The sequence below is a fragment of the Mus caroli genome, chromosome 1 (assembly GCF_900094665.2).
Source record: "Mus caroli chromosome 1, CAROLI_EIJ_v1.1, whole genome shotgun sequence".
NCBI classification, from domain to species: Eukaryota; Metazoa; Chordata; class Mammalia; order Rodentia; family Muridae; genus Mus; species Mus caroli.
In genome coordinates this window covers 52,838,546-52,862,668 of record NC_034570.1, presented here as the reverse complement: position 1 = coordinate 52,862,668, position 24,123 = coordinate 52,838,546, and the positions used below count along the sequence as shown (strand labels likewise).

General features: G+C 42.6%; 1 protein-coding gene across 1 annotated transcript in view; it reads left to right on the top strand.

Moving 5' to 3' along the window:
- The window catches only part of Mpp4 (membrane palmitoylated protein 4), a 39,433-nt gene extending 15,940 nt beyond the window's left edge, over positions 1-23,493 (top strand). Inside the window, exons 11-21 of the mRNA XM_021164816.1 lie at positions 804-821; positions 1,950-1,988; positions 4,693-4,713; positions 8,611-8,625; positions 10,540-10,581; positions 12,410-12,580; positions 13,485-13,565; positions 19,472-19,565; positions 20,271-20,379; positions 21,365-21,499; positions 23,302-23,493. Of these exons, the coding sequence (XP_021020475.1) occupies positions 804-821; positions 1,950-1,988; positions 4,693-4,713; positions 8,611-8,625; positions 10,540-10,581; positions 12,410-12,580; positions 13,485-13,565; positions 19,472-19,565; positions 20,271-20,379; positions 21,365-21,499; positions 23,302-23,493 (917 nt within the window). The remainder of the gene's footprint in view (positions 1-803; positions 822-1,949; positions 1,989-4,692; positions 4,714-8,610; positions 8,626-10,539; positions 10,582-12,409; positions 12,581-13,484; positions 13,566-19,471; positions 19,566-20,270; positions 20,380-21,364; positions 21,500-23,301) is intronic.
- The last annotated feature ends 630 nt before the right edge of the window (positions 23,494-24,123 follow it).

The window sequence follows — 24,123 nt, the reverse complement described above, 5'->3', positions numbered from 1 at the left end:
CCTTTAGTTCACTTTGCTATTTCATTTATCAAAGGTTCTTGGAGATGCTATTGGTCTAAAGTGACCAGAGGATATGACATCTGCCCGTGTGCTTAAGTACGATTTATGTTAGGTGTTTTTGAGAGTCCACATGGAGAGTTGTTCGCCTGGCCCTGTTAGTATTGGCAGACAGCCCTGCAGCTGGGACCGGAGTCTGAGCTGTTGACTCAGAGGACCCCCTCTCTCAGGAAACGCTTCTGATGAGCAGCACCATGCCCCAACACTTAGATACTGTCTTTATCTGTCGTGCGCGATGCTGTGGTAATGCTATTTTGTTTCTTTGTGCTGCTTAAATCTTACTGTGTAGAAATACAGGATATGGCAGGCTACTAGGGCAGAGGATACGCCATTTAATTAATCAGAATCCCCGTGCTGAGTTGGATTATGTGTGCTTAGCAGAGTTGTTTACTGTGATGCATTTATTGTCATCCCTGTTTTGTACCCTCCTCCCCATCACCTCTCCTCCCCCTCCTCCCTTCCCTCCTAGATTTGAGTTCCTAAGACATACTGCCCTAACTCAGACTTGAGAAGAGCACGACTTCTACAGAGCGTGTTGATAAGGCAGGTGGTGCATTTGCCATAAGCCAGTAGTTCTGCATTTCCAGCCATTCTGGAACATACATTCATTTCTGAAGGGTGGTTACTAGGTGTCTCCATGAATTCCCAGGACACTAGTTGCAATTTGGTGCTTAGTTCTTCTTGTTCCAAGTTAATCTGAAAGACACAGAATGTGAACTTCTGTTCCTTTCTCTCCCTGTTGCCAGCACTGTCTATGGAGGAAGGTAAGGAATGGGATTCAGGAAGACACCCTTATCTCCAAATACTCCTAGGAATTTCCTCTAATTCTCACATTCATTTCTGCTCCACTCAGCTATGTGAAGCTATTTCTGTGTATCTGGTAGTGTGTAGCACAAGAAGGGCATTTATTCTGATCTAAGAGATCAAGGAGGGGGATGTAACGTTTATTCACAGCTCTGACAGAGCACAGGCTAAGACCTCAGTGGAGTTATGTTCATCAGGGCTTTGTATCAAGTGTTTATACTAATTTCATGACATTGTAAGGAGATTATTATTATTCTCATCTTGTGTATAAAAAATTGAGGTCCCAGAAAAGGAATGATTGCCTAAAATTAAAAACAGGTAGTCTAGAGATTCAAGCTTGCTCCTGGAGGGCCCTATGTTGGAAGTTAAGTGGGACCTTCAGGGATTGACTTTCTGTATGTTTATGTTTAGCCATGTGCACGTTAATGCTGTGTATCTGTCAGTCAGTCAGTCTGTCTATCTGTCTATCTCTCTCTCTCTCCTCAGCCACAATGAGGGAAGAGCTTTTGCCTTTGACCAAGGATGAGTCTCTGTATTAAGTGTTTTCCACTGCAAGAGGTTCCTCTAGCCCAGAAGGACAGCTGTACTAGCCTTAGGGTATAAACATAAATATTTAGAAGGCAGTTTGGCCATCTATCGATAGTAAATTATGTCCTAGGACCTATGACATCCAAGCCATCGGGTTTGGTCCAGGTTGTCAATATCAGTTTTGCATTTCTTTCCATGACTCTGAAAAGTAATTGGCTAACACCAAACAGTTGTGCTCCTGCTGCACCAGTGGGGCCCCCTTGCCATCTTGTCAGTGTGGTGGTGCCTGGATCCACTCTGGGCAACACTGCTGATGCACTTTCAGCAGGCTGCACACTTCATCAGGCGCTGTGGGCACTAGTCAGTGCTGCATACGCAGTAGCATTTTATGTTCCACTGTTCACAACACGCATGCTTCTCCGATGCAGTAGAATTTGTCTTCTCTCTCCAAGTGAGCAATAATTCTAAGAGAGATACTGAAAGGTAGTCTGAGTTTTGTCAACAGGGTTTTGCGTGGAATGTGGGCAGATTTTAAGCCCCCTGTCTATGTTCTTTTGTAGAAGACAGCATGAAGATTGATGAGAAGTGCGTGGAAGCAGGTAACAGTTCCTCCTGACTGATTCACCACTCGAAACATGAAGCATCTCACCCTGGATGATCGGAAGCAGAGGTGTCCTGCCGGAAGCCCTTCCTCTGCAGGGCGTGTAAAATAACCCCAGCCGGTGTGCCTTCACTGTGACTCCACACTGGGAAGGGAGAAGCAAAACTGGGGTGTCTCCAGCCTTCCCTCTCAGAGATTGTCTCAGGACAGAGATAAGCAGTGTCTCAGGCAGTGGAACAGCCGGAAATGCCCATGCTCTTTGTGGAATAACGAAGAGTGTGATACCAAATACTTAAAATGCAAAGTCTATTTTTGCTATTACATGTAATGATTCTAGTGTAGGCAGATGGTAATGGGTTCTGAACCTTGGAGAAATAAATAAGACAGTTTATATTTTTATATCTAATGGGTTTTGTGAATTCTAAAAAGATTTTTCTCAAATTTAGCAGTGGTACTAGGCCTGGCTCTCGAACCACTAGGTTTTATGAGGAAGCCAGTTGCAGAGCATTGGTCGGATAGGTGGATTTGTCTTTCTCCTGAGACAAGCTCTTCCTCTGTATCCCAGGCTGGCCCGGTACTCACTACATAGTCTAGGCTGGTTTCTTTTCTTTTCTTTTTTTTTTAAGATTTATTTATTAGTATGCATAAGTACACTGTAGCTGACTTCAGACGCACCAGAAGAGGGTGTCAGATCTCATTATGGGTGGTTTTTTTTGAGCCACCATGTGGTTGCTGGGAATTGAACTCAGGACCTCTGGAAGAGCAGCCAGTGCTCTTAACCGCTGAGCCATCTCTCCAGTCCCCTAGGCTGGTTTCTAATGCCCAGCAATCCTCACGACTCAGTCTCCTGAGTGCAGGGATTGTAAGAAGGAGCCACCATGCCCAACTCTGCCAAGTAACTTTGTCATGACCTTGTGGGCTAATGCAGTGTTTGGATATGAAAGATTCATCTATATATTTCTCAGACTAGTTGCAGAATCACGTGGACACTTGTTTAAAAACCAGGTTCCACGGTCTGTTCTTTAAAAATTAGTATGATTTATTTTCTTTCTACATTTTAAATTAAAGTTCCATTAATGCATACATTGGCAGAGTTCAAACCCCACAAAAGCGTATTCAGATAGAGGTTCCTCTTCCTGCGTTTCCCTCTCCAATTTCCCTTCTTAAAAATGATGCTTATGATGATGTAGTTTGTGTTTGTATGTATGTGTGCATGTGCACACACACACATGTGCTTACATGCATGCACACACATTATGTATAGGGGGTCACACATGCCACCGTGAGTGTGTGGAGCAGAGGACAACTTTTAGAGTTACTTTTCTCCTTTCAGTGTTAGCTGGGTTCCAGGGTTCAAACTGAGGTAGCTATGCTTGGGCAAGCAAGTTCTTCCACCTGCTGAGCCATCTCACGGTCTCAGTTACCAGTGTCTGTAGTATCCTCCAAACATACTCTTTGAAAATGGGAACAATGGTATGCGTTCTTCTCCCTGCCCCACCCTGTCCTTTCACCCAAACATAAATGCACATCCTTAGACGGTGCATCTGGTGCAGCTCTTCTGTGCGTGGCCTTCTGCCTCTGTGTATGTTGAAGATGATTCTGTCTTGTGTAAAGAACATCTCTGTGGTTTTGTTTTTGTTTTTGTTTTTTTTTTAACAGCTTATTGGGTTTCCATTATAAGCACTGTTACAATGACTAGCTTTATAAATATGTATCCCAGGTATGTGATTGCCCTTAGCAGGGCCTGTGCCTGATCTAAGGATGACTGATGGGTCACACAACTGTGTGTTACACATGTTCTTCCACACAGACAGACGATAGTTTCTTAATTCCATTTCCCAAAGATAACAAGAGGGGCAGACAAGGTGGCTCAACTGGTAGAGTTGCTTGCTGCATGTTCTCTGACCTCCACGTATGTCATGGCATGTGCGTGCCTGCATATTCTCTCTCTCCCTTCTCCCTCCTCCCTCCTCCCTCCTCCCTCCCTCCTCCTCCCTCTCCTTTGTCCTCTCACATATAGTACTAAATACATGTTCTAAGTTTTTTTGAATAACAAAAGTTGTTTTAACTACTGAGGGAGTTGATTTATCCTATCTCTCTCAGTCATTTGAACAAGCCAGCCATTCATGAATCCATCCTCCTTGCGGCTGGCTGGGAGACCCTGACTTGACAGGGAGCTTGCACCACTGGTGACCTTTGGAGCAGTCCCCTGTGCCACACCTGATGGTCTGGAGGAGTTTCTTGTGGTGTTCCACTTTTTATTTTTAAAAGATTTATTTATTTTATGTATATGCGTTTACTGTCACTGTCTTCAGACACACCAGAAGAGGGCATCGGATCCCATTACAGATGGTTGTGAACCACCATGTGGTTGCTGGGTATTGAACTCAGGACCTCTGAGTCATCTTGCCAGCCTATGTTCTACTTTTTTAATATATTCTCTCCTTTCCTGTTATCTATTTATTTAATACACTGCTGCATCCTTCTTAGAAATCACAGCCCATCTATCAAATGCTATTCATCTCATTTAAAACGTATGTATGCCATAGAGCTAACACTGACTCCATCTTGATCCAGTGTAAACGTTTTAAAGGCAGTGTACGGAGAGAAGCATGGACTAGGCTTGCACTGCTAAAATATAGACTTGGTGTAGACAGTCATGTAATGATAATTTTGCTTTTCACCTCCACTGAAAACCACAGATGAAGAAACTTTTGAATCTGGTAAGTTAAAAAAAATCATATCTAGTACCAATTTTTAAATGTATCTTCCTTGTTTTGGTATAATTTAAACATATTTAGAAATATAACAAATATCTTTAAACGAGACAGTAAAACAATAAGACTCTAAGCCATGTGGGATAACAGGTTCATTTGCTTCACTGCAGTAGATTTCACTCCCTATGCATATTCCCAAATACGCCGCATACTTCAGATATGGACCAACACTGATTTATTTTTGAGGTACTATAAATTTCATTTAACCAGTTACTTCTCTTAGGACCAGGGCTGTCCGGGGGTGGGGTGGACGTTTGGATTTCTGTGGGGGCATTATTTAAGAGTAGGAGTATTCTTTAACTGGCAGGTTTAGGAATGTCAGAGTCCTGAAGCGTATACAACCAGCTTGCCCTAGCAGTTTTCAATCTGTGGGCTGTGACCCCTTTGGAGGTTTTATATCAGATAACCTGCATATCAGATATTTGCATTATGAGTCATAAGAGTAGCAAAATTACAGCTATGAAGTAGCAATGAAATAGTTTTATGGTTGGGGTCAGCACAACATGAAGAACTGTATTGAAGGGTCCCAGGATTGGGAAGGCTGAGAACCACGACTCCAGAATCACATATGTTCCTCCTGGGTAATGATAATTGAAGATTAAATAGGTAGCTCTTTAATACATGATAGTGATGTACACTTTATAAACCACATGTGTAGAAGGCTGGGGAGATGGCTCTGTGGATAAAGTATGTGCCATATAAGTGTGAGGACCTAGGTTTGAATCCCTAGAGCCCGTGTCCAGCCAGGTGTGCACAGTGGTGTGCATCTGTAATAAAGTGTTCCTATGCTGAGGCACAGACAAGAGAACCACTGGAAGTTTGTGTGCCAGCTAGCCTGACACACAGCGGAGAACTGCCGCAGACCCTCTGGGCCCCTTTGTCTGCGTGGAACAGGTCTCTAGTCGCGGGTGGGCAAAGCGTAGGGTGAATTGACAGACATGCACACAGGAGAGGTTGTGTAGAATCTGAATGTAATGTAATGTGTCAAAATGAGCATCAAACTTTTTATACAGAAGACAATAAGGAAGTTGGGTGACATACCCGCAAGGTACAAATGAGGTTACCGGATGCTTAGTGACTCTTACACAAAACAGAGGAATGAAAACAGACTGGAAGGAGCTGGGCAATAAAAATAACTGAGACAAAGTCAGCCCTATCTAAGGTCAGCTATAGTCTTAGAAGCCAGGTGTGAGGTCTTTACTCTCCTAGGGCAAGGGCTTTCACATCCAAATCATGGTTCTAACTAGGGAGTTCCGTTCTAGCCAACCATCTCATGAATAATGTAATATTCTAAAACCACAGCTCAATCTACTTCCTAAACCATTGTAAATTCCTGTATAGGGCAGTGACTTAGCTTTTATTCAAAGTGATAGTGTAGTACCAGAGGCAATTCTGAATGTCACTGAATAGCAACATTCTTACTGAATTTCCAAGCCCATGGTCTTGCTCAAGGACTTTCTAGGACTGTTGAAACACTGGCAAAGGCTTTAGGTATGTCAGAATTCAATCTTAAAAGGCACTTATAATAGGATAATACTAAAAGAGAGCACATGGATCCATACACTAGATTAACGAGGGAATGGAAAATTAATGTATGGGTTAGAGAGAACGCCAGACTCCAGGAGTGAGTTTCCATGAAACTCTTCTGCCTCATGAGTAGCTTCCAAGCCTCAGCCTGTCAAGCTTACTCGACCGGAGTGTGTGGCAGAGAATTATGAAAAGTGAGTTGTACTCAGACATTCACACATGGCTGCAAGACACACGCGCGCGCGCGCACACACACACACACACACACACACACACACACACACACACACATACACACACACAGTCATTCTGCTGGAAGAACGGTTTTCTCATGCACCGGGCTGTAGAAAGTTTTAATCTTAATCTGGGGTTCTACCCTGCCTTGATCATTCAGTTTCCGGGTAAAAGACACTTTTATTATTTACAATAAGCCTTAATCAGCACAAGAGCTGGGCAGATATCTCTCCTCTATGCCATTAGAATCTACTTTCCTATCAACAATCCTGAGTTATTACTTACCATGTTTTATCTGGCGGCTTCTCCTCCATTTACCTCCTCTCTCGTGGTTCTCCTCTGACCCCTCCAAGCCTGGAAACTTTAAACCTCACTTATGTTTCCTCTGCCCAGCTATTAGCTGTCGGCATCTTTATTCACCAATCAGAAATAACTTGGGGGGCAAGATAGCATAGGTCTACATGCAGACTCTCTTGTCTCTGGGGCAACCAGGTCTTGAGGAACCAGTATTAGCATTAGAATACAAACAGCATCAGGCCGACCAACTACAACCGGCATGCGCATGGTGCACATGCATACATGCAGGCAAGCAATCATATGCATAAATAAGTAAATAATTTAAAATAGAGATGTCAGTATAAGTACTTATCATTAAATGATAGCATGGGAACTACTCAACTTATGTATTTACCACCTACTTCTTTTTCTATATGGCCATTTTCCCTGAGATTGTTACCCATTTGGGATAATTTAATTTTCTATACTTGGCTCAGAGCTTATGATCAACTTCTTCTTTAGCATCTTTAAATTATATTTATCTTTCTTTGTTCTGTTCATCTCATCATCTTATTTTTCTGGAAAATGCTCTGCACTCCAAAGTAATACCCGAGCCCCAGAGATACTCACAGTGTCTGTGAAAGGAGATGCAGTGAGTGTGTGAAGTGGGCACACAGGGTTCGAGTGTGACTGTGGGCTCCGTAGCCTTTCACCGACCATCAGGCCCCAGACCTCTAAGATAAGCAATGCCCTGCATACGTAAGGTGTCCAGATCAGAACATACAGTAGGCACTGTACATAATAAGGTGTTCAGAGCTGAGCTGAGCATTCAGTAAGCACCTTACATACAGAAGGTGTTCAGAACAGAGTTGAGCATACAGTAAGCTCCATATGAGTGTTGGCTGATGATATGGTTATGAAATCATTCATAGGGGGTGGCCAGCTGCTGGCTCTCTAGATCAGCTTTACTGGGGAAAGTATGCAGCCGACCCAAAGCTCTCAAGAACGCTTTCCATTTGACTCTCATAAGAGCTCCATTAAGGACCAGTTAGTGTCCAGCTGGCATGTTTTCTGAGTAGATAAGCCTTGGCAGTAGTTCATGACACTTAACTCCTGTTACTTGGACCACTTAGTGAATAGTTAGGGCTCTTCAGTTTCGGTCTCTGCCTCTGAGTGAAATATAATGTGACCTTCTTGAATTTCTCCAGAGTCAGTGATACAGTGTATTTAACTAAAACAACTGTTACAACATTAGCAGAAAACCCAGCCACTTGAATATGTCTAGATAACAACAAGCAAAAATACCCAACCAACCACCAACCCCTACCCCACTACCCCAGCCTTCACAGGACCAGTAGAGAAGAAATCATATATGTTAGGCCATCTGGGGGCAAGAAAGGAAGGTGTCAGACTGCTAGAGAGTGTGCCCCTTGCCTATCTTCCTTCCCAGGAATGTGGTGGTAGGGCTGTAGGAGACAAGAAGGAAGGCTTAGCCATTTTCTTCCTATATTTTCTTTCAAGTACAGTTTTGTGCCCATCAGTAGTCTTCATCGGTAAATGACAACTTCAGGGACAGTCTTGACACACAACTTGCAGGACAAATCACTGTCCCCCAGCAGTAGAGTCAGATCAAACAAGTTTCTGAGTCCCGACACTGTGCCTTCCATTGGCCATGTCAAGTTACCAGCCTTGCTAAAATGGCGGCATGACTTCCCTGCTATCTGTTTCACGTTCCTTAAATGGTTAACTTGATCTTTGCCAAGATTAATTCTTCACATCTCTTTCTTCACTTGCTCAAATATCCAGAGGAACTCGCAGAAGGTAAGCGTTCATTTTTATCCCCTGCATATACCACTTGATGCGATGCTCAGGGTCTCTCACTGCCACAAGGCAGCAGCACAGCTTCCTACAAGAGGTGACTTTTTAAAGCCCAGATCAGGAACTAGTCAGTTCCATAGAAAACAAAGGTAATTAAGCTTTATATCTATACGTTAGTGAATATTTCCTTGTGAATGTATTTACATAACATAGAAAAATGTGATTAACTAATAGATGATGCTGGCATTTTTTCAGAATTATTTTAATTTTTTTACTTATGTGTACATGCTTGAATGAATGTATGCCATTTATATACTGAGTACTTGCAGAGGCCAGAGAAGGGCATTCACTCTCTTGGAGCTGTAGTTACAGGTAGTTATTGGTCATGAACATGGATGCTGGAAACCAAACTCAGGTCCTTTGGAATAGCAGTAAGCTCCCCTAACCGCTGAGCCATCTCTCCAGACCCTGGTGTTTTCTTTGCATTTTCAAATGCATTAGTAAAGCCAGCTACAGTAGCCTATGTAGTCAGCACTTGAGAAGTGGCGGCGGGGGGAGCATGAGTTCAGGGTCACCCGCAGCTATATAGCAAATTTGATGCCAGCCAGGACTACATGAGACCATGTCATAACAGACAAAATAACTCTTAAAAATAAGGTTAGAGAAAGAAAATTAAATATGTGAGTTAATCCTGTAAACAGATGTTTGTGATTCATTATATCAACAATCAGAAAAGACCTGTTTAAATTACAAGGGATTTCATAATTGTGTTTCTGAGTTGCAGTAGAAGCAGAACCTAGCAACTGTGGGGCTGGGTGTCATCCCCTCCTTTGTCTCTGGTGTTCCTGGCCGCCACAGAGCAAGTTCTGATTTTTTTTTTAAACGGAAATAATCAAGCTGACTTTGGCTTTGACTTGAAGATAGTGGTCTTGCAGACCCTGTAGTAATGCTGTGATGGACAGTCTTAATTTCATTTATTTAGGAAATAGAAATCTAGTAAAGCCTTTGTCCTCATTTCATTACCCGTTTCTATGAGAAAATATCTTGTCAGAAGCAACTTACAGGAGAAAGGATCTGTTTAGCTTACAGTTCTAGGTCGCAGTCCACCATTGTGGGAAAGTTAAGGCAGAAACTGAAGGTAGCTACTCACATCCCCAGTCAGGACAGAGAGACTCCATGGATATGCGTTTGCAGTGTTCAGCTTACTTTCTCCATTCTTACATAGGCTGGGACCCAAACCCAAGGAGTAGTGTTGCCCCAAATGGGTGTGTTTCCTCACCTCAGTTAATGTAATGAAGATTGTTCCCCCAGATGTGCCCATAGGCCAGATGCTCCTCCCAGGTGACTAGATTGTCTCACACTGAAACTGTCCATGACAGCATTTACTGCAGAGTCTGCAAGACCAGTCTTCAAGTGAAAGCCAAAATTAGCTTGTTTCATATTTTTGTAACATCAGCGTTTAAAGGATGTATTTGAAAATGCATATTCAGTTTCTTTTACAGTGACTATACATACACACACATATATATGTATATATATATATGTGTATATAGACAAGTTCTCAATATATAGCTCAACCTGGGCATAAAATTGTGGTCTTCCTGTTTTAGCTTCCTGAGTGTTGGGATTCCGGGTTGTCCCATGCCCAGCTTCTTTCTTACAACTTTAATCAAGCATGAAATAGGTTTCTATTCTCAGTCTTTCTAGACAAATCCTGTGTATGATGTGATGCTAAAGAGATTGCATAGGAGCAACAGGATGGGAAGTGCAGAGAACAGGCCTAGTAGGCTGCCAAGGGTACCGTGGGCTGGCCTGCCACCATGGAGAACATCACTTGAAACAGAAGATGATGCTGTACATTTGCTTGTTGTGTTCCTGTCTTGGTCCTCACATAATCTCCCATTCTCTATGTTCCAGCTAAGGACGAATTTGTCGGCGATGGGCAGAAGTTCTTTATCGGTAGGTGGCAGTTGATAAGAGTTGTGCATTTTTTGCTTTTTAGTGCCATTCATACTACCTGGGTGCCTTGCTGAAAGCTGCCTTTGCTGACGAATCTCTCCAACTTGTTTCTTGTTCTGACTTTTCTCTGCCTGGGTTTTTTCCCATCAATAATCTGACCTATCGATTACTCATTGTTATTTATCTAATTTAACTTGGATATCTTTTAATTATTCGGTCAAACATAAATCTGTTCATTTCATCCCCAGACCATTCTATAACATATCTGCCTTACTCTAAAGACATGAGTTTCATGGCTGTTCAAAACCATCTTTTATGTCCACATTCTCTAATGTGTCACCCGAGGAGAGCTCTCTAAAGGAGCAGACCTCCCTGATAAAGTCACCCTGGACCCCTTTCACAAGACAGAAGAGTGGCACGGAGCTTCAGGCTAAAACCTAGAATGTCACCTCCAAGTCTAGCTGTACTTTGGGATCACTGGAGGAGAGCTAAGACACAAGGGGCTGCCTTTGTGCCTCACTTCCAGAATTATTGACCCCAAAGCCATTGAGTCAGACTGGGCAGGGTAAGCAGCTGCACACAGGTGAGGAGTAGGGAGTCCAGGCAGGGCCAGAGGGGAGGCTGTGCACAGTGGTAGCCTGGTGCTGTGGTCAAGGCCAGAGGAGACAAAACAGCAGCTGATGGTCAGCCTCTGATACCCAACAGCCTCCATCAAGGTGCGCCCTAGCCCTGGGACTGTTGCTGGTTACAAGTGAGCATTTGAGGACAGTAAGAGCTGAGGAGTGAGCTGCACATGAGGAGAAGGGAAGTTTACAGCGAATCCAGTACTCTAGCATTATATTGTAAGTGCTAGTCCATGGTTTCTCAATATAGATAGATTCGAATATAACTGCGTCTGTGTGCTTATAGATACACATAGAGTTTCTGACTCTACCTTCAGAGAGGACCTGCAAATGGCTGTACAGATACCAAAAAGGCTTTTGATGCTGTGGCAGGAAAAGGATTCTAAGAATTCAGCCAGGGATAATGACTGACTAAGGGGTCCTAACTTTACAGATGATGTGATCACCTAAGCTGTCTGTGACAGTATAGCCATCTGAACAATGAGAGCCATAAGACTACCCAGTGTTCCCACGCTAGCCACAGAACTCCTACAGAAGGCCCCAACTGCTCTCCCCGAGGCCCTGATTCCTCTCTACAGCTACCAAAGGAATCTTTCAGAAACAAGCCAGGCCATGGACTTGCTGTTCGAAGGCCTCTTCACACAGCGCTCACACCTGACTCAGCACTGCCCCGCTCCCGAGGTGATCTGGCTGTGGCTCCTTCCTCAGCACTGATTCTCACCACCTTCCCATTGTTCACCACCTTCAAACCAGTCGCTGTATCTTGGCATTCGTTCCACTCTGCAGACAGCTCCTTAGCTGGCCCCTTCTGCACTCTGGCAACTTCTCATTGCCAGCCTTTCTGATCCTGTTACTGAACTGCCCATCCTAATAAGCCACCGCCACTCTCTGACCTCTCACCTCCTCCATGAATTGTGCATTTCCTGAGATGACCTGGATTTTTTGATCACTGTATGTAGCATAATCCCTGGCATACAGCGGATGCTCAATACCACTTACATATACCTTATGGGACATCACTAGCTGCTGCTTGTTTTGTTTGCTATTTCAAGACCAGGTCTCACTATATGTGCGTCCTGGAACTCACTCTGTCTTCTGACCAGGCTGACTCTGAACTCACAGAGATCCTCCTGCCTCAGCATCTGATTAAAGATGTATGTGCCACCACATCCAGGTCCCTATCTGTTTCTGTCCTCCCTCTTCAGCTGGGTTCCGCCGCAGCATGCGCCTCTGTCGCAGGAAGTCTCACTTCAGCCAGCTGCATGCCAGCATGTGCTGCAGCTGCAGCTGCTACAGTGCCGTGGGCGCTCCTTACGAGGAGGTGGTGAGGTACCAGCGGCAGCCGACGGACAAACACCGCCTCATAGTGCTTGTGGGTATGTCATGCTCTGCTCAGCTCTTCGAGTCATCCTTGATTTAATGTTTTGTGTTGGTAGTAACAATAAAGTAGGGGTCTTTACACACCGTCATCTAGAAATGGTTTAAAGGCCTGCTTGCATGTGTTTCTAAGAAAGCTCTCAAAAGGCAAGCTTCCTTTGCCTTCTCTGCCTCTTCTCCTTTGACCTACACTTGAACATGGTGTGCTATGACGTGTAAGAACCTGGGTATTAACAATCTCTAATATGATGAGGTTATACCTGATCTATACTTTTATCTGTTTAGAATTTGGTCTAGAAACATGCATGGTCTACCCCAGTTTGCATCACTAGTCTGTATTAAGAAAACAGCTTAGAGAAATTCCATCTCTCTAAGAAACATTTAGCCATGTTCTTTGTAAAGTGTCTAAATCTTCTAGATCTACCTTGAACGATAAAGGACTTGGGTGATCTGGTTTTTGTGACTAAGATCTCTGCAAACTTGGCTCCCCGAGATAGTGACAGCTCGCATCCCACCTCCAGCAGGGCCTGACAGTGCTAACTCAGCCACCTGTTGGAAATGTTACAGCATCCGTGGGTGACAGAGTTGCATTCCGATTGAGACTTTTCAAAAAAAGGACCATGTCTCAGATTATCTGATGCAAGCCCAGAGAAGTCTCAGAGCACCAACAGTAGTGGAGGTGACAGATCCTGTGATTCCACACTTATTTGAGTGTTGGCGCAGTGTTTGTTATTTCATGAGTCCCTGGAAGAATGATGTTTTCTGCGTTTGTCCTAAGAAGGAGGGACCCTAAAAGCACATTTGCTGTCAAGTCCCTGCAGCAGCACGACTGCAGGGCCAGCTGTGGCATGTGATCCTGTGCATCCACATCTAACTGTTTCTGCTGTGACCTTCCGTCTTCAGGACCTTCTGGCGTTGGAGTCAATGAACTTAGAAGACAGCTCATTGGATGTAACCCCAGCTGTTTTCAAAGTGCTGTACCACGTACGTTCATTTGTCTTTCTTGGTGGCTCAGGTTTTGGTAAAACTTTGTCTCTGGGTGTGCTGGGGTCACATCATCTTTTATTGTCACATCTTTACTAAAAATGTAAGGACCAGTCCTTGAGTAGTTCTCCCTACATTTGCTTTGATAACTATAATAGCATAGTGTGCTAGGCTAGGCTTTTAAAAGATAATTCTCATATCTTTTCCTTTTGAAGTGGTAGGCAGCTGACAACGTGTGGGAGTCAGTTCTCTCCTCCTACCTTGTTGGCTTCTGAGAATCAAACCCAGGTCAGCAGACCTGGAGGCAAGCATCTATGCCCATTTAGCCACCCCCTGGATCTTTAACTTTTCTTAGTCATATATATTGTAGGGAGTGATTCTGAGGCTTGGATCTGCATGTGAACGCTGTAGGTCCTGTTCTCCAGTTGGTTCTTGATTGATCAATAAAGATGCTAGCGGCCAGGGGAGGAAGAGGTGGGATTTTCAGGTTCCCCCAGGAGAGAGAGAGAGAGAGAGAGAGAGAGAGAGAGAGANTCTGATACCTAAATCACAGAAAGACCCAACAAAGATAGAGAACTTCAGACCAATTTCCCTTATGAATATCGATGCAAAAATACTCAATAAAATTCTCGTTAACTGAATCCAAGAACACATCAAAACAATCATCCATCATGACCAAATAGGTTTCATTCCAAGGATACAGGGATGGTTTAATATAAGGAAATCCATCAATGTAATCCATTATATAAACAACCTCAAAGACAAAAACAACATGATCATTTAGTTAGATGCTGAGAAAGCATTTGACAAGATCCAACACCCATTCATGATAAAAGTCTTGGAAAAATCAGGAATTCTAGGCCCATACGTAAACATGATAAAAGCAATCTACAGCAAACCAGTAGCCAACATCAAAGTAAATGGTGAGAAGCTGGAAGCAATCACACTAACATCAGGGACTAGACAAGGCTGCCCACTTCCTCCCTACCTATTCAACATTGTACTTGAAGTCCTAGCCAGAGCAATTCGACAACAAAAGGAGTTCAAAGGGATACAAATTGGAAAAGATGAAGTCAAAATATCACTTTTTGCAGATGATATAATGGTATATATAAGTGACCCTAAAAATTCTTCTTCTATAAAGCACAACATTGAATTGGGGCTGACTGACAGATTCAGAGGTGCATTCCAGTATCATCAAGGCAGGAACATGAATGCATCCAGACAGGCATGGTGCAGGAGGAGTTGAGAGTTCTACATCATCATTTGAGGGGTGCTAGTGGAAGACTGACTTCCAAGCAGCTAGGATGAAGCTCTTAAGCCCATGCCCACAGGGACACACCTACTCCGAAAAGGCCTCCCACCCAATAGGGCCACTCCCTGGGCCAAACATATACCAAAAAATCATATTCCACTCACTGTCCCCCCATTGACTTGTTCAAGCATAGGAGTCTATGGAGGTCACACCTAAACATAGCATAATGCAAAATAACTTAGTCCAACTTTCAGAATCCCCATAGTCTATAGCAGTCTCAAAAATGTTAAAAGTCCAAAGTTCAATATTTCTTCTGAGATTTATCCAATCACTTTACTGTAATCCCCAAAGCAAGACAAGAAATCAGCTAGGCAAATACCAACCTCTGTATCTCTATATCCGATATCATAGCAGTCTTCAGAACTCCAACTCCCTTTTCATCTTTGTTGACTGCAACAAACTTCTTTCTCCTGGCCTGGTTCCACTCCCTGTTAGCAGTTTTCCTCAGCAAATAGCCCATGACAAACAACAAACAAGGAAAAAAAAGGGGAAAGAAGAAATATACTACAAAGTTACAACAATCCAAACAACTGCTGTTGGTCTTCCCATGGGGTTGCCATCCCCTCATTTCCTTCAATATTTCACCTAACACTTCCATAGGAGTCCCTAACCTATGACCAATACTTGACTATGAGTATCTGCATCTGTCTCAGTCAGCTGCTAATAGAGCTGCTCAGAGGACAGCCATGCTAGTTTCCTGTATGTAAACACAACATAGCATCAATAATAGTGTCAGGGTTTGGTTCCCACCCATGGGAAGGATCCCAAGTTTGGACAGTCACTGGGGATTCATTGATCCAGTTTTGTCAGTCTCTGCTCCAGTTTTAATGGCTGAATATATAACATATGGAATAGAAGAATTCCCAGGTAATAACGTGCATTTTTAACCAAATAATTTCAACTGTACACACTAAAGCACACATTGGAAAAAGAACACTCTCTTTAGCAAATGTTGCTGCAGATTGTGAAATGCACATGCCTAATATGGAAACTTGATCAGCATGTCTCACTGTAAACAAAATCTAATTTAAACAGGATCAGTCTAGACATGAAACTATGAAACTAACAAAAGAAAATATATAAAACATTTCTACATAAGTCTATTTTTAGATAAGATTCCAACAGGAGAGAGAGAGAGAGAGAGAGAGAGAGAGAGAGAGAGAGAGAGAGAGACAGAGACAGAGACAGAGACAGAGACAGAGACAGAGGGGGGAGGGGAGTCACTAGCCATGTGAGGTCTCTGGTGGAGTGGCCATTGGCCACTTCCCCAGGCAGGAGATTAGAAATGTAAATGCAGGGTGTTGAGCAAGGAGAAGGTAAGGAGGCAACTAAGCTGAGGGCAGTGTTGAATAAAGAGTAAAGGAAAAGGCACACTAGCTGTAGGAGCCTTAGGAGAGCCCAGCTGCTTAGCCATAAGGTAGGTTAAAAGTGTGAGCTCTGTGTGTGTGTGTGTGTGTGTCCACAGATCCAAGGGAACCATGGAGGTGGCTAGTAGCCCCTGGCCCACCGGGAGCTTAAAGCAGGGTAGAAACTACACACTACAATATATGACTATTAAGGATATAAAGTATTTTTATAATAATGGCCAACATAGTATTTATCATCTTTCTCACACTATTTCTGGCACTTTCAAGTTATTTTTTTTAATCTAAAACTTTAAATATCTCCATATATAATTTTATTTAAATTTCTGAATGTTATTATTACATACCTTTGGCTTTTTAAAACCACATTTTCTTATTTCCTTTTACTTGTTTTTTCTACTAAGTTCCCAGTTTGCCATTACTCTAACTTCTAAGAAATAGTCTTCCAGATATTGCTCAATTGCCCATGGGAGCTATGTATATGTCTCTAAGCTTTAAGACCTTGGGAAACTTCAAGTTTAATATGTTACTATGTATTTTAAAATGATTTATTTGTTTTTATTTTATGTACATAAATGTTTTGATGGCATACATGTCTATCTGAGGGTGTTAGATCTCCTAGAACTGGAGTTACAGACAGTTGTGAGCTGCCATGTTGGTACTGGAAATTGAACCCAGGTCCTCTGGAAGAGCAACCAGTGCTCTTAACTGCTGAGCCATCTCTCCACTCCCATAATTGTATATTTCTACTAGGGTTTAACTTTCAATAAATAATTTTTAAAAACCACACAATAATACTTACTTTATTATAAAAGAGAAGATCTGGCTTAAGATCCCTAATTTTCAGCAAATGGAAGGTCTATAATGATGCGTAGTATGTGGGATGAAGGAGGTTAGCGTTTTGTCTGAGATACTAGGATGAAATTTTTTAAAAAGATTTATTTATTTTATGTATGAGAGTATACTATTGCTCTCCTCAGACACACCAGGAGAGGGCATCAGATCCCATTACAGATGGTTGTGAGCCATCACGTGGTTGCTGGGATTTGAACTGAGGACCTCTGGAAGAACAGTCAGTGCTCTTAACTGCTGAGCCATCTCTCCAGCCCCCTGAGATGAAAATTTTTAAAAGAGGAATGTGAAAAAACTGTCAAGTACCAAGACATATCAATATATGAAAGGCTTGGGGAAAGAACCTAAGAGGGGTATTTGTAGAGGCTTGTTTTTTAGTCAGAAAAAGTCACTTTGTAGGATGTTTTCCAATGAGTGTGAGTGCTTCAAGGAAGATGGGGACACTCAGGAGACTATAAAACGTCTTATGTGTTCTCTGCATACTGGGGAAGCAAAAGACTGCTGTCAGAATTATAACTGAAGTGGTGGTCCAACGGGGCATTGGTGGAGGCATCCCACGCACATTATATAATTCACTACCCCTTGGGAGCCTTAAGTTTTGCTGGCTTTTCTTGTCCTCAGTAGGAAACTGCAGGAGAAATTGCATAGTTACAGAAGTCTAAGGACAGACGTGAAGAGGGGTTTGAATAAAGAAAAAACAAAAGTGACCACAAGGTGATATCTTCCTCCTGAGCCTCTTGGAGATTGATCACTGAGGGCCTGTTGCAAGCTTCTTACATGTCATTTTCATTGATCTATTTTATCCTTAAACCTTGTCAAGCGGAAGAACAGATTATTTTTATTAATAGGGGGAATTTGTTGTAAAAGAGAATAAGAACAAGCATTGCAGCATGTAGGACATAGAGTTAGAGTGGAGTACTGTGGGAAAGCTCCACTAAGGAAGGTCAGAGTCCACCACTGACCAGCTAGCCTCTGGGCTCAGGGTGTAATGCAAGACTCCCTGATTACCAGGGCTTCTCCTTCTCTGACCTTGTCTGGGGAATTCAAAACCCCCACGTACACCTCTATCCGGAGAATGTTAGAGAACTCATTCAGCTAGTACCTGATTCCTCAAATGCTTCCCCATGCTAATGAGGCATTTTGGTACCCTAAGCCCTCAGCCCATGACTTTTGTCCATCCTGGATGTTTCTACCCACCATCTCCCGAAACTTTATAAGCCTTGAGTCACCAGCTGGTCCAGCTGTGTGTTATTCTCTGTAAGTTCTCACAGGGCCCCCGACCCCCAAGCCCCACCCTTTCCCCTCTCTGTTCCCTTTGCCCTGGTGGACCTTATTGGCTGACAATCCATGAGGGTGGGGAGAGCACCAGTGTATTATTAAGTTCTAGAACCCAAACTAATACCTGGGATATAGTAGATACACATATGTTCATTGTTATTGTTAATAGACAGTCAACAAATCACTTTTAGATATTTGGGGGAACTTGTGTTTTCTATACCAGATGCCTTTGAAGTATAACATTGAGGAGTCTATATCTAAACTAGTGGTTCTCAGCCTGTGGTTCCAACCCCTTTGAGGGCCGAACAATCCCTCCATAGGTCTCACCTAAGACCGTCAGAAAACACAGGTATTTAAATTGTGATTCATAACAGTAGCAAAATTATAGTTATGAAATAACAATGAAAATAAATTTATGGTAGGGGGGTCACCACAAAATGAGAAACTGTATTAAAGGGTCGCAGCATTAGGAAGGTTGAGAACATCTGGGCTAAATTAAAGAGGCCACATCAAAGAATCAAATTGAACACAGATTTGTCAAGTTTTCCCCTTTCTTTATCTCCAAAACTTCTACTTTGCCAACGCTGCAGAATGCCATGGGCTTCCTCTCTCTCAAATCTGAGGCAATCTCTTGTAATAAAAATCAGTTTAGGAGGAAGCATTCATCTTACAATGTGAGCAACTTTCTTACTCTCCAAAAGCTGCATCCACTTATTAGTAAAAGAACGACACATCTGGCGATCAGTGAGAGAGGTACAATGAGGTCATCAGAAGTACATCATCCAAACCAAAGCCATGGCTGCTGCTAGGAGGGGCAGACATGCACTTCGAGCTTCACATGTAGCTCAGTATTACCTAAATAACAGCAGGTGTTCTCCTGTCTGATACGATGATTCGTTCTTTCCCACACCATGAGCAATCCATAAAGGTTTGTGATGGGTGGAATGTGACATGGGAGTGCTCACTTTTTTACAGCAGTTCAAAGTTCCTCTCTTGGTTCCAGCATCTTATCTGTTTAGGTGTTCATTTGTTTGTTTTAGTTGGCAATCTCTATCCAAGTATGTATTTCTGAAAGTTTCCATTATCTTCCTTGGTAGATACCACCCGTTCCCCAAAGAGTTATGAACTGGATGGACGTGAGTATCACTACGTGTCAAGGGAAACATTTGAAAGCCTCATGTACGGACACAGGTAGGGTTCAGAAGTCAATTCTTACGTCTGGTTATTTGACAGTAGTCTGTTTTTATGCATTAGCCAAAGCTCTCAGCAATAAGTCCTCATTTCTGAAGAGCTGAGAAAGCCACATATGTTGATTTTCCTAGAGCCAGAGCTTCAAGCTTCAGAGAAATTAAGTCCTTAGTTTTCTAATTTTTTTTCTCATTCATTTTGTTTTGGCAAGATCTACATATCCCTCCCTATTGCAGTTCACAGCTGTATCCTAGTTTGCTATCTACTGCCATGAAAAACACCATGACCAAAAGCAGCTCGGGGAGGAAAGGGTTTATTTGGCATGCACTTCCATGTCACAGGTAACCACTGAGGAAAGTCTGGACAGGAACTCAAGGCCTGAACTTGGAGGCAGAAGCTAAAGGAGAAGCCATGGAGGAGTGTTGCTTACTGGTTTGCTCCTTCTGGCTTGTTCAGCCACCTTTCTTACCCAGGACAACCTGTTCAGAGGTGACACTGCCCACAGTGGGCTGGGCCCTCCAATATCAATCATTGATTTAGAAAACACCCTCACAGACTTGTCTCCAGGTAGTCTGATGGAGGCCATCTCTTAGCTGAAAGTCCCATTCTAGGTAACTCTAGCTTATGTCAAGTTGATAAAAAGCTAATCAGCACAATTCATATAACTGCTGCTGCTGTTTTACTTGTGAAGGTTGTTTCCTTTTCTAGGATGCTGGAGTATGGTGAGTACAAGGGCCACCTGTACGGAACCAGTGTGAACGCTGTACACGCCGTCCTTGATGAAGGCAAGATCTGCGTCATGGATCTAGAGCCTCAGGTGGGTCTGTGGTAACACATTTCCCATCATGCTAAGTCAGAAGTGCATGTAACATTAGCTGTGCTGTGCACATGCCTAAGGCTATAATCGAGACATCTTATTCAGCTATACCTTTAAGACTAAGACCACCTCTCATATCTCAGGACTGGGCCAGGCCATTCCTTGAAGTATAAATGGGCAACATTTTGTTTTAGTTGGAGAGAAAGTCTTACTTTTTATATTCAGAGCCAGAACTTGAGTGTATAGCCATAAAAGAAAGTGTCCCAGTCTTTCCTGCTTTGAATACAGAGTACAAACTTGTCCAGGTAACTTCTTGTGGCAGAAGGTACTGCTGAATGCTCTGTGCTGGCCGAATTGTACTACGTGCTTGAACAATGTGAGGAGAGCAGGGGTGATTCATCCTATTCATGTAGACCCAGTTTGTCCATCCTTGCACTTTCTTCTTTCACTTAAGAATATACTTTGTGTGCTAAAGAAAAGTAGGGGAAAAGCAATTTGCTCTTCCCTGGGTCAGAGCTAGTGGTAAGATGGAAGCAGTGTCCAGGGTGGCATGCTGGCCAGAGGAAAGGGAAGAGAGGGCAAGGTGGACCTTTGTCATATTTAAGACTTATTTCAATATATCAATAGCTACTGAAACCTAGAAAGAGGAAGGGCCAGGATTCTAACTTAATTTTGATTCTAGAACCATAATAATTATTAAAATGTTTGGATTTTACGATTTAGAACTTGGGGGCACATGAGACTATAATCACACTGACTATAGAAAGCTAGGACTAATATTTTTAATTTTTAAGGAATGTATAATGTGTATGTGAATTTGCTGGTGTTGAAGCCAGGGGACGACTTTCAGGAGTCAGTTCTCTTCTACGGTGGGCTTCAGGAGTCGGACTGCCTCATCAGGTCTGCCTGATAACTGCTTCTATAGCTGAGCCATCTTCCTGGCCCACTTCTGTCTTTTAATTGTGCATTTAATTTTTCTATGTAGGATATTCAATTGGCTCGAACCCGTGACCTGAAGCCCTACATTATATTCATTAAGCCACCGAACATGAGCACCATGAGACACTCTCGGAAAGATGCTAAGATCACCACTGACTACTATGTGGACATGAAGTTCAAGGTAAATCATGCCAGAATCATCCTGGTATTGCTTTCAGTTATGGGGAGGTGGAGAGCCATCGGGCAGCTGGGCCGAAGGCCTTTCCCTGTTTTACTCTTTATTTGACCCTCTTCTCAGGAGCACTTCAAGAAAATGGTTTTAAAAAGTAAAAACCACTGTTGTTTCCACAGAATCCTTTGGAAGTTTTAATGATTAGTCTTTATAATTTATCCGTTTTAGCTAGGCATTGGTGGTGCACACCTTCAATCCCAGCACTCTGTAGGCAGAGTCAGGCAGATCAAGACCAGCCTGGTCTACATAGTGAGTCTCAGGTCAGCCAGGGCTACACAGAGAAACTCTGACTTGGAAAACAAACAAAACAAATAAAAAACAAAAACAACCCCCTCCCAAATTATCTTTTTAATTAGATGTCATTTATAGTTATTAAGGTTTAATAAATGCTATTTTTTCTGAGCTTAGCAAATGATCCATAAGCCACAATCTGCAAAGCCAAACAAATATATGCATAAGCCTATTTCTATTTTTGAATTGTTTTTACTTAAATATTTTATAAAATGTTGTACTGAGTATACCTGATCTATAAAATATTTCACAAAAATGTTTATTAATAATGATACAAAAGGAGCAGTCAGCAGTCAGGTGAACTCATTCTAGATGAGGTTTTCCATTTATGAATGGACATGTGTATTTAAATACATTAAATCCACTTTAGAAATAAGCCATAGCATAGGACTCACTAAAGTGTAGAAATCCTAAGTGCATACAGCTTGGCGAATTTTATATGTATGCACCCAAATAATCATCCAGACATTACAGCTGTCTCATGTGTGTGTGTGTGTGTGTGTGTGCGTGCGTGTGTGTGTGTGTGTGTGTGTGCGTGCGTGCGTGTGTGTGAAAAACAAGATCTTCTGTCTGGGCCAGTGAGATGGCTCACTGGTTAAAGGTGTCTGTCACCAAGCCTGATGACATTTGATCCTTAGGACCCACCGAGCAGAGTCCTACAAGTTGTCCTTTGCTTTTTACACACACACACACACACACACACACACACACACACACACACACAGAGTAAACAGATATATACATTTTAAAAATGAGCTACTATAGTAAGTATATAGTTTATTAGTACTGTCAATACTATTATATTGCTGTGAAAAAAAAGTATGACAGCTTCACAAACCTGCATGTCCTTTTGTTTGTTTGTTTGGAGACAGGGTTTCTCTGTATAGCCCTGGCTGTCCTGGAACTCACTCTGTAGACCAGGCTGGTCTCAAACTTAGAAATCTGCCTGCCTCTGCCTCCCAAGTGCTGGGATTAAAGGCCTATGCCACTACTGCCTGGCTAAACTTGCAGTCCTAATCTCCATACTGTTCCAATTTTAGGATGTCCTGTCAAAGCAAGACAAAAATATTTTTATATTACCCCTAAGAGTTTTTCTCTATATATTTTTCAATTACTATGAAACTATGGTTTTCCCGTTTGACCTTTTGACAACTGTGGACATGGACAGTCTATTTCCTAAGTCTTTGGGGCTTTTAAATTTGTGTCCTTGCTAGGCATGGTGGTGCACAACTGAAACCTCAGCACTTGGGAGGGTGAGGCAGAAGGATCACAAATATAAAGCCAGCCTGGTTTATACAGGACTCTGCCTCAGAAATCCAGAATAAGGAGGGAGAACACAGAATATAGAGGATGTGTAATTGACATAATTGTTTTTATAAATACCCTCATGAGTTTGCCAGCAGAACACCTGGTCTTATTGCCTGTGCCATTCATACATATTTTTCAATCACTCCTGAAAGGATGAAGACCTACAAGAGATGGAGGAGTTAGCCCAGAAAATGGAGAGTCAGTTTGGCCAGTTTTTTGATCACGTGATTGTGAATGACAACTTGCAAGATGCATGTGGCCAGCTGTTGTCCGCCATACAGAAGGCTCAGGAAGAACTGCAGTGGGTGCCAGAGGCATGGGTTTCCCCTGACACTGAATCTTAATCTAGTGTCCTGCTTAAAGCTGGAAGCTTCATAGTGTGCCCTAAAGATCCAGAATAACGGCTGCCTCTGAAAACAGTAGTGTTTGACCCATTAGAACTGCGACTATGAAGTGCTTATTGTATGGCTATAAATAGCATCCTATACATATACAGAGCTAAACATATACATCCTATACATATACAATGTATATGTATATGAACATATACATTTGGCTCTCAGGCATTTTCCTGATGTTCCCCATATGAGCTAATGGCAGGGATGTGAACAATGTTGTCACTGAATGTGAGCATTTTATAGATCTCATATGGTGTTTTGTAAGATGTAACTTTCAAAAGCCTCTTCTAAATAAACCAGTCTACTTAATGACAAACTGTATTTTACTTTGTAAAATATTTTCTTATTTCTGTTTTTTACAAAAGTGCATAGTTGACCAACTAAGCTAAGAGCGATTAACAAGCACACATCTATCTAATAAGGAAACCTATGACACTGTTATTTCCAAATCAGCAAAGGGCAGTGGACTAGTCCTGGAGCCTGTATATGAGCTCCAAAACGAGGATGTTGATACACAGTCTTGGTCTGTCTCCCTAGATCCGAAGCTCTCCTGCACCCATGTCTGTTCATCTTCTT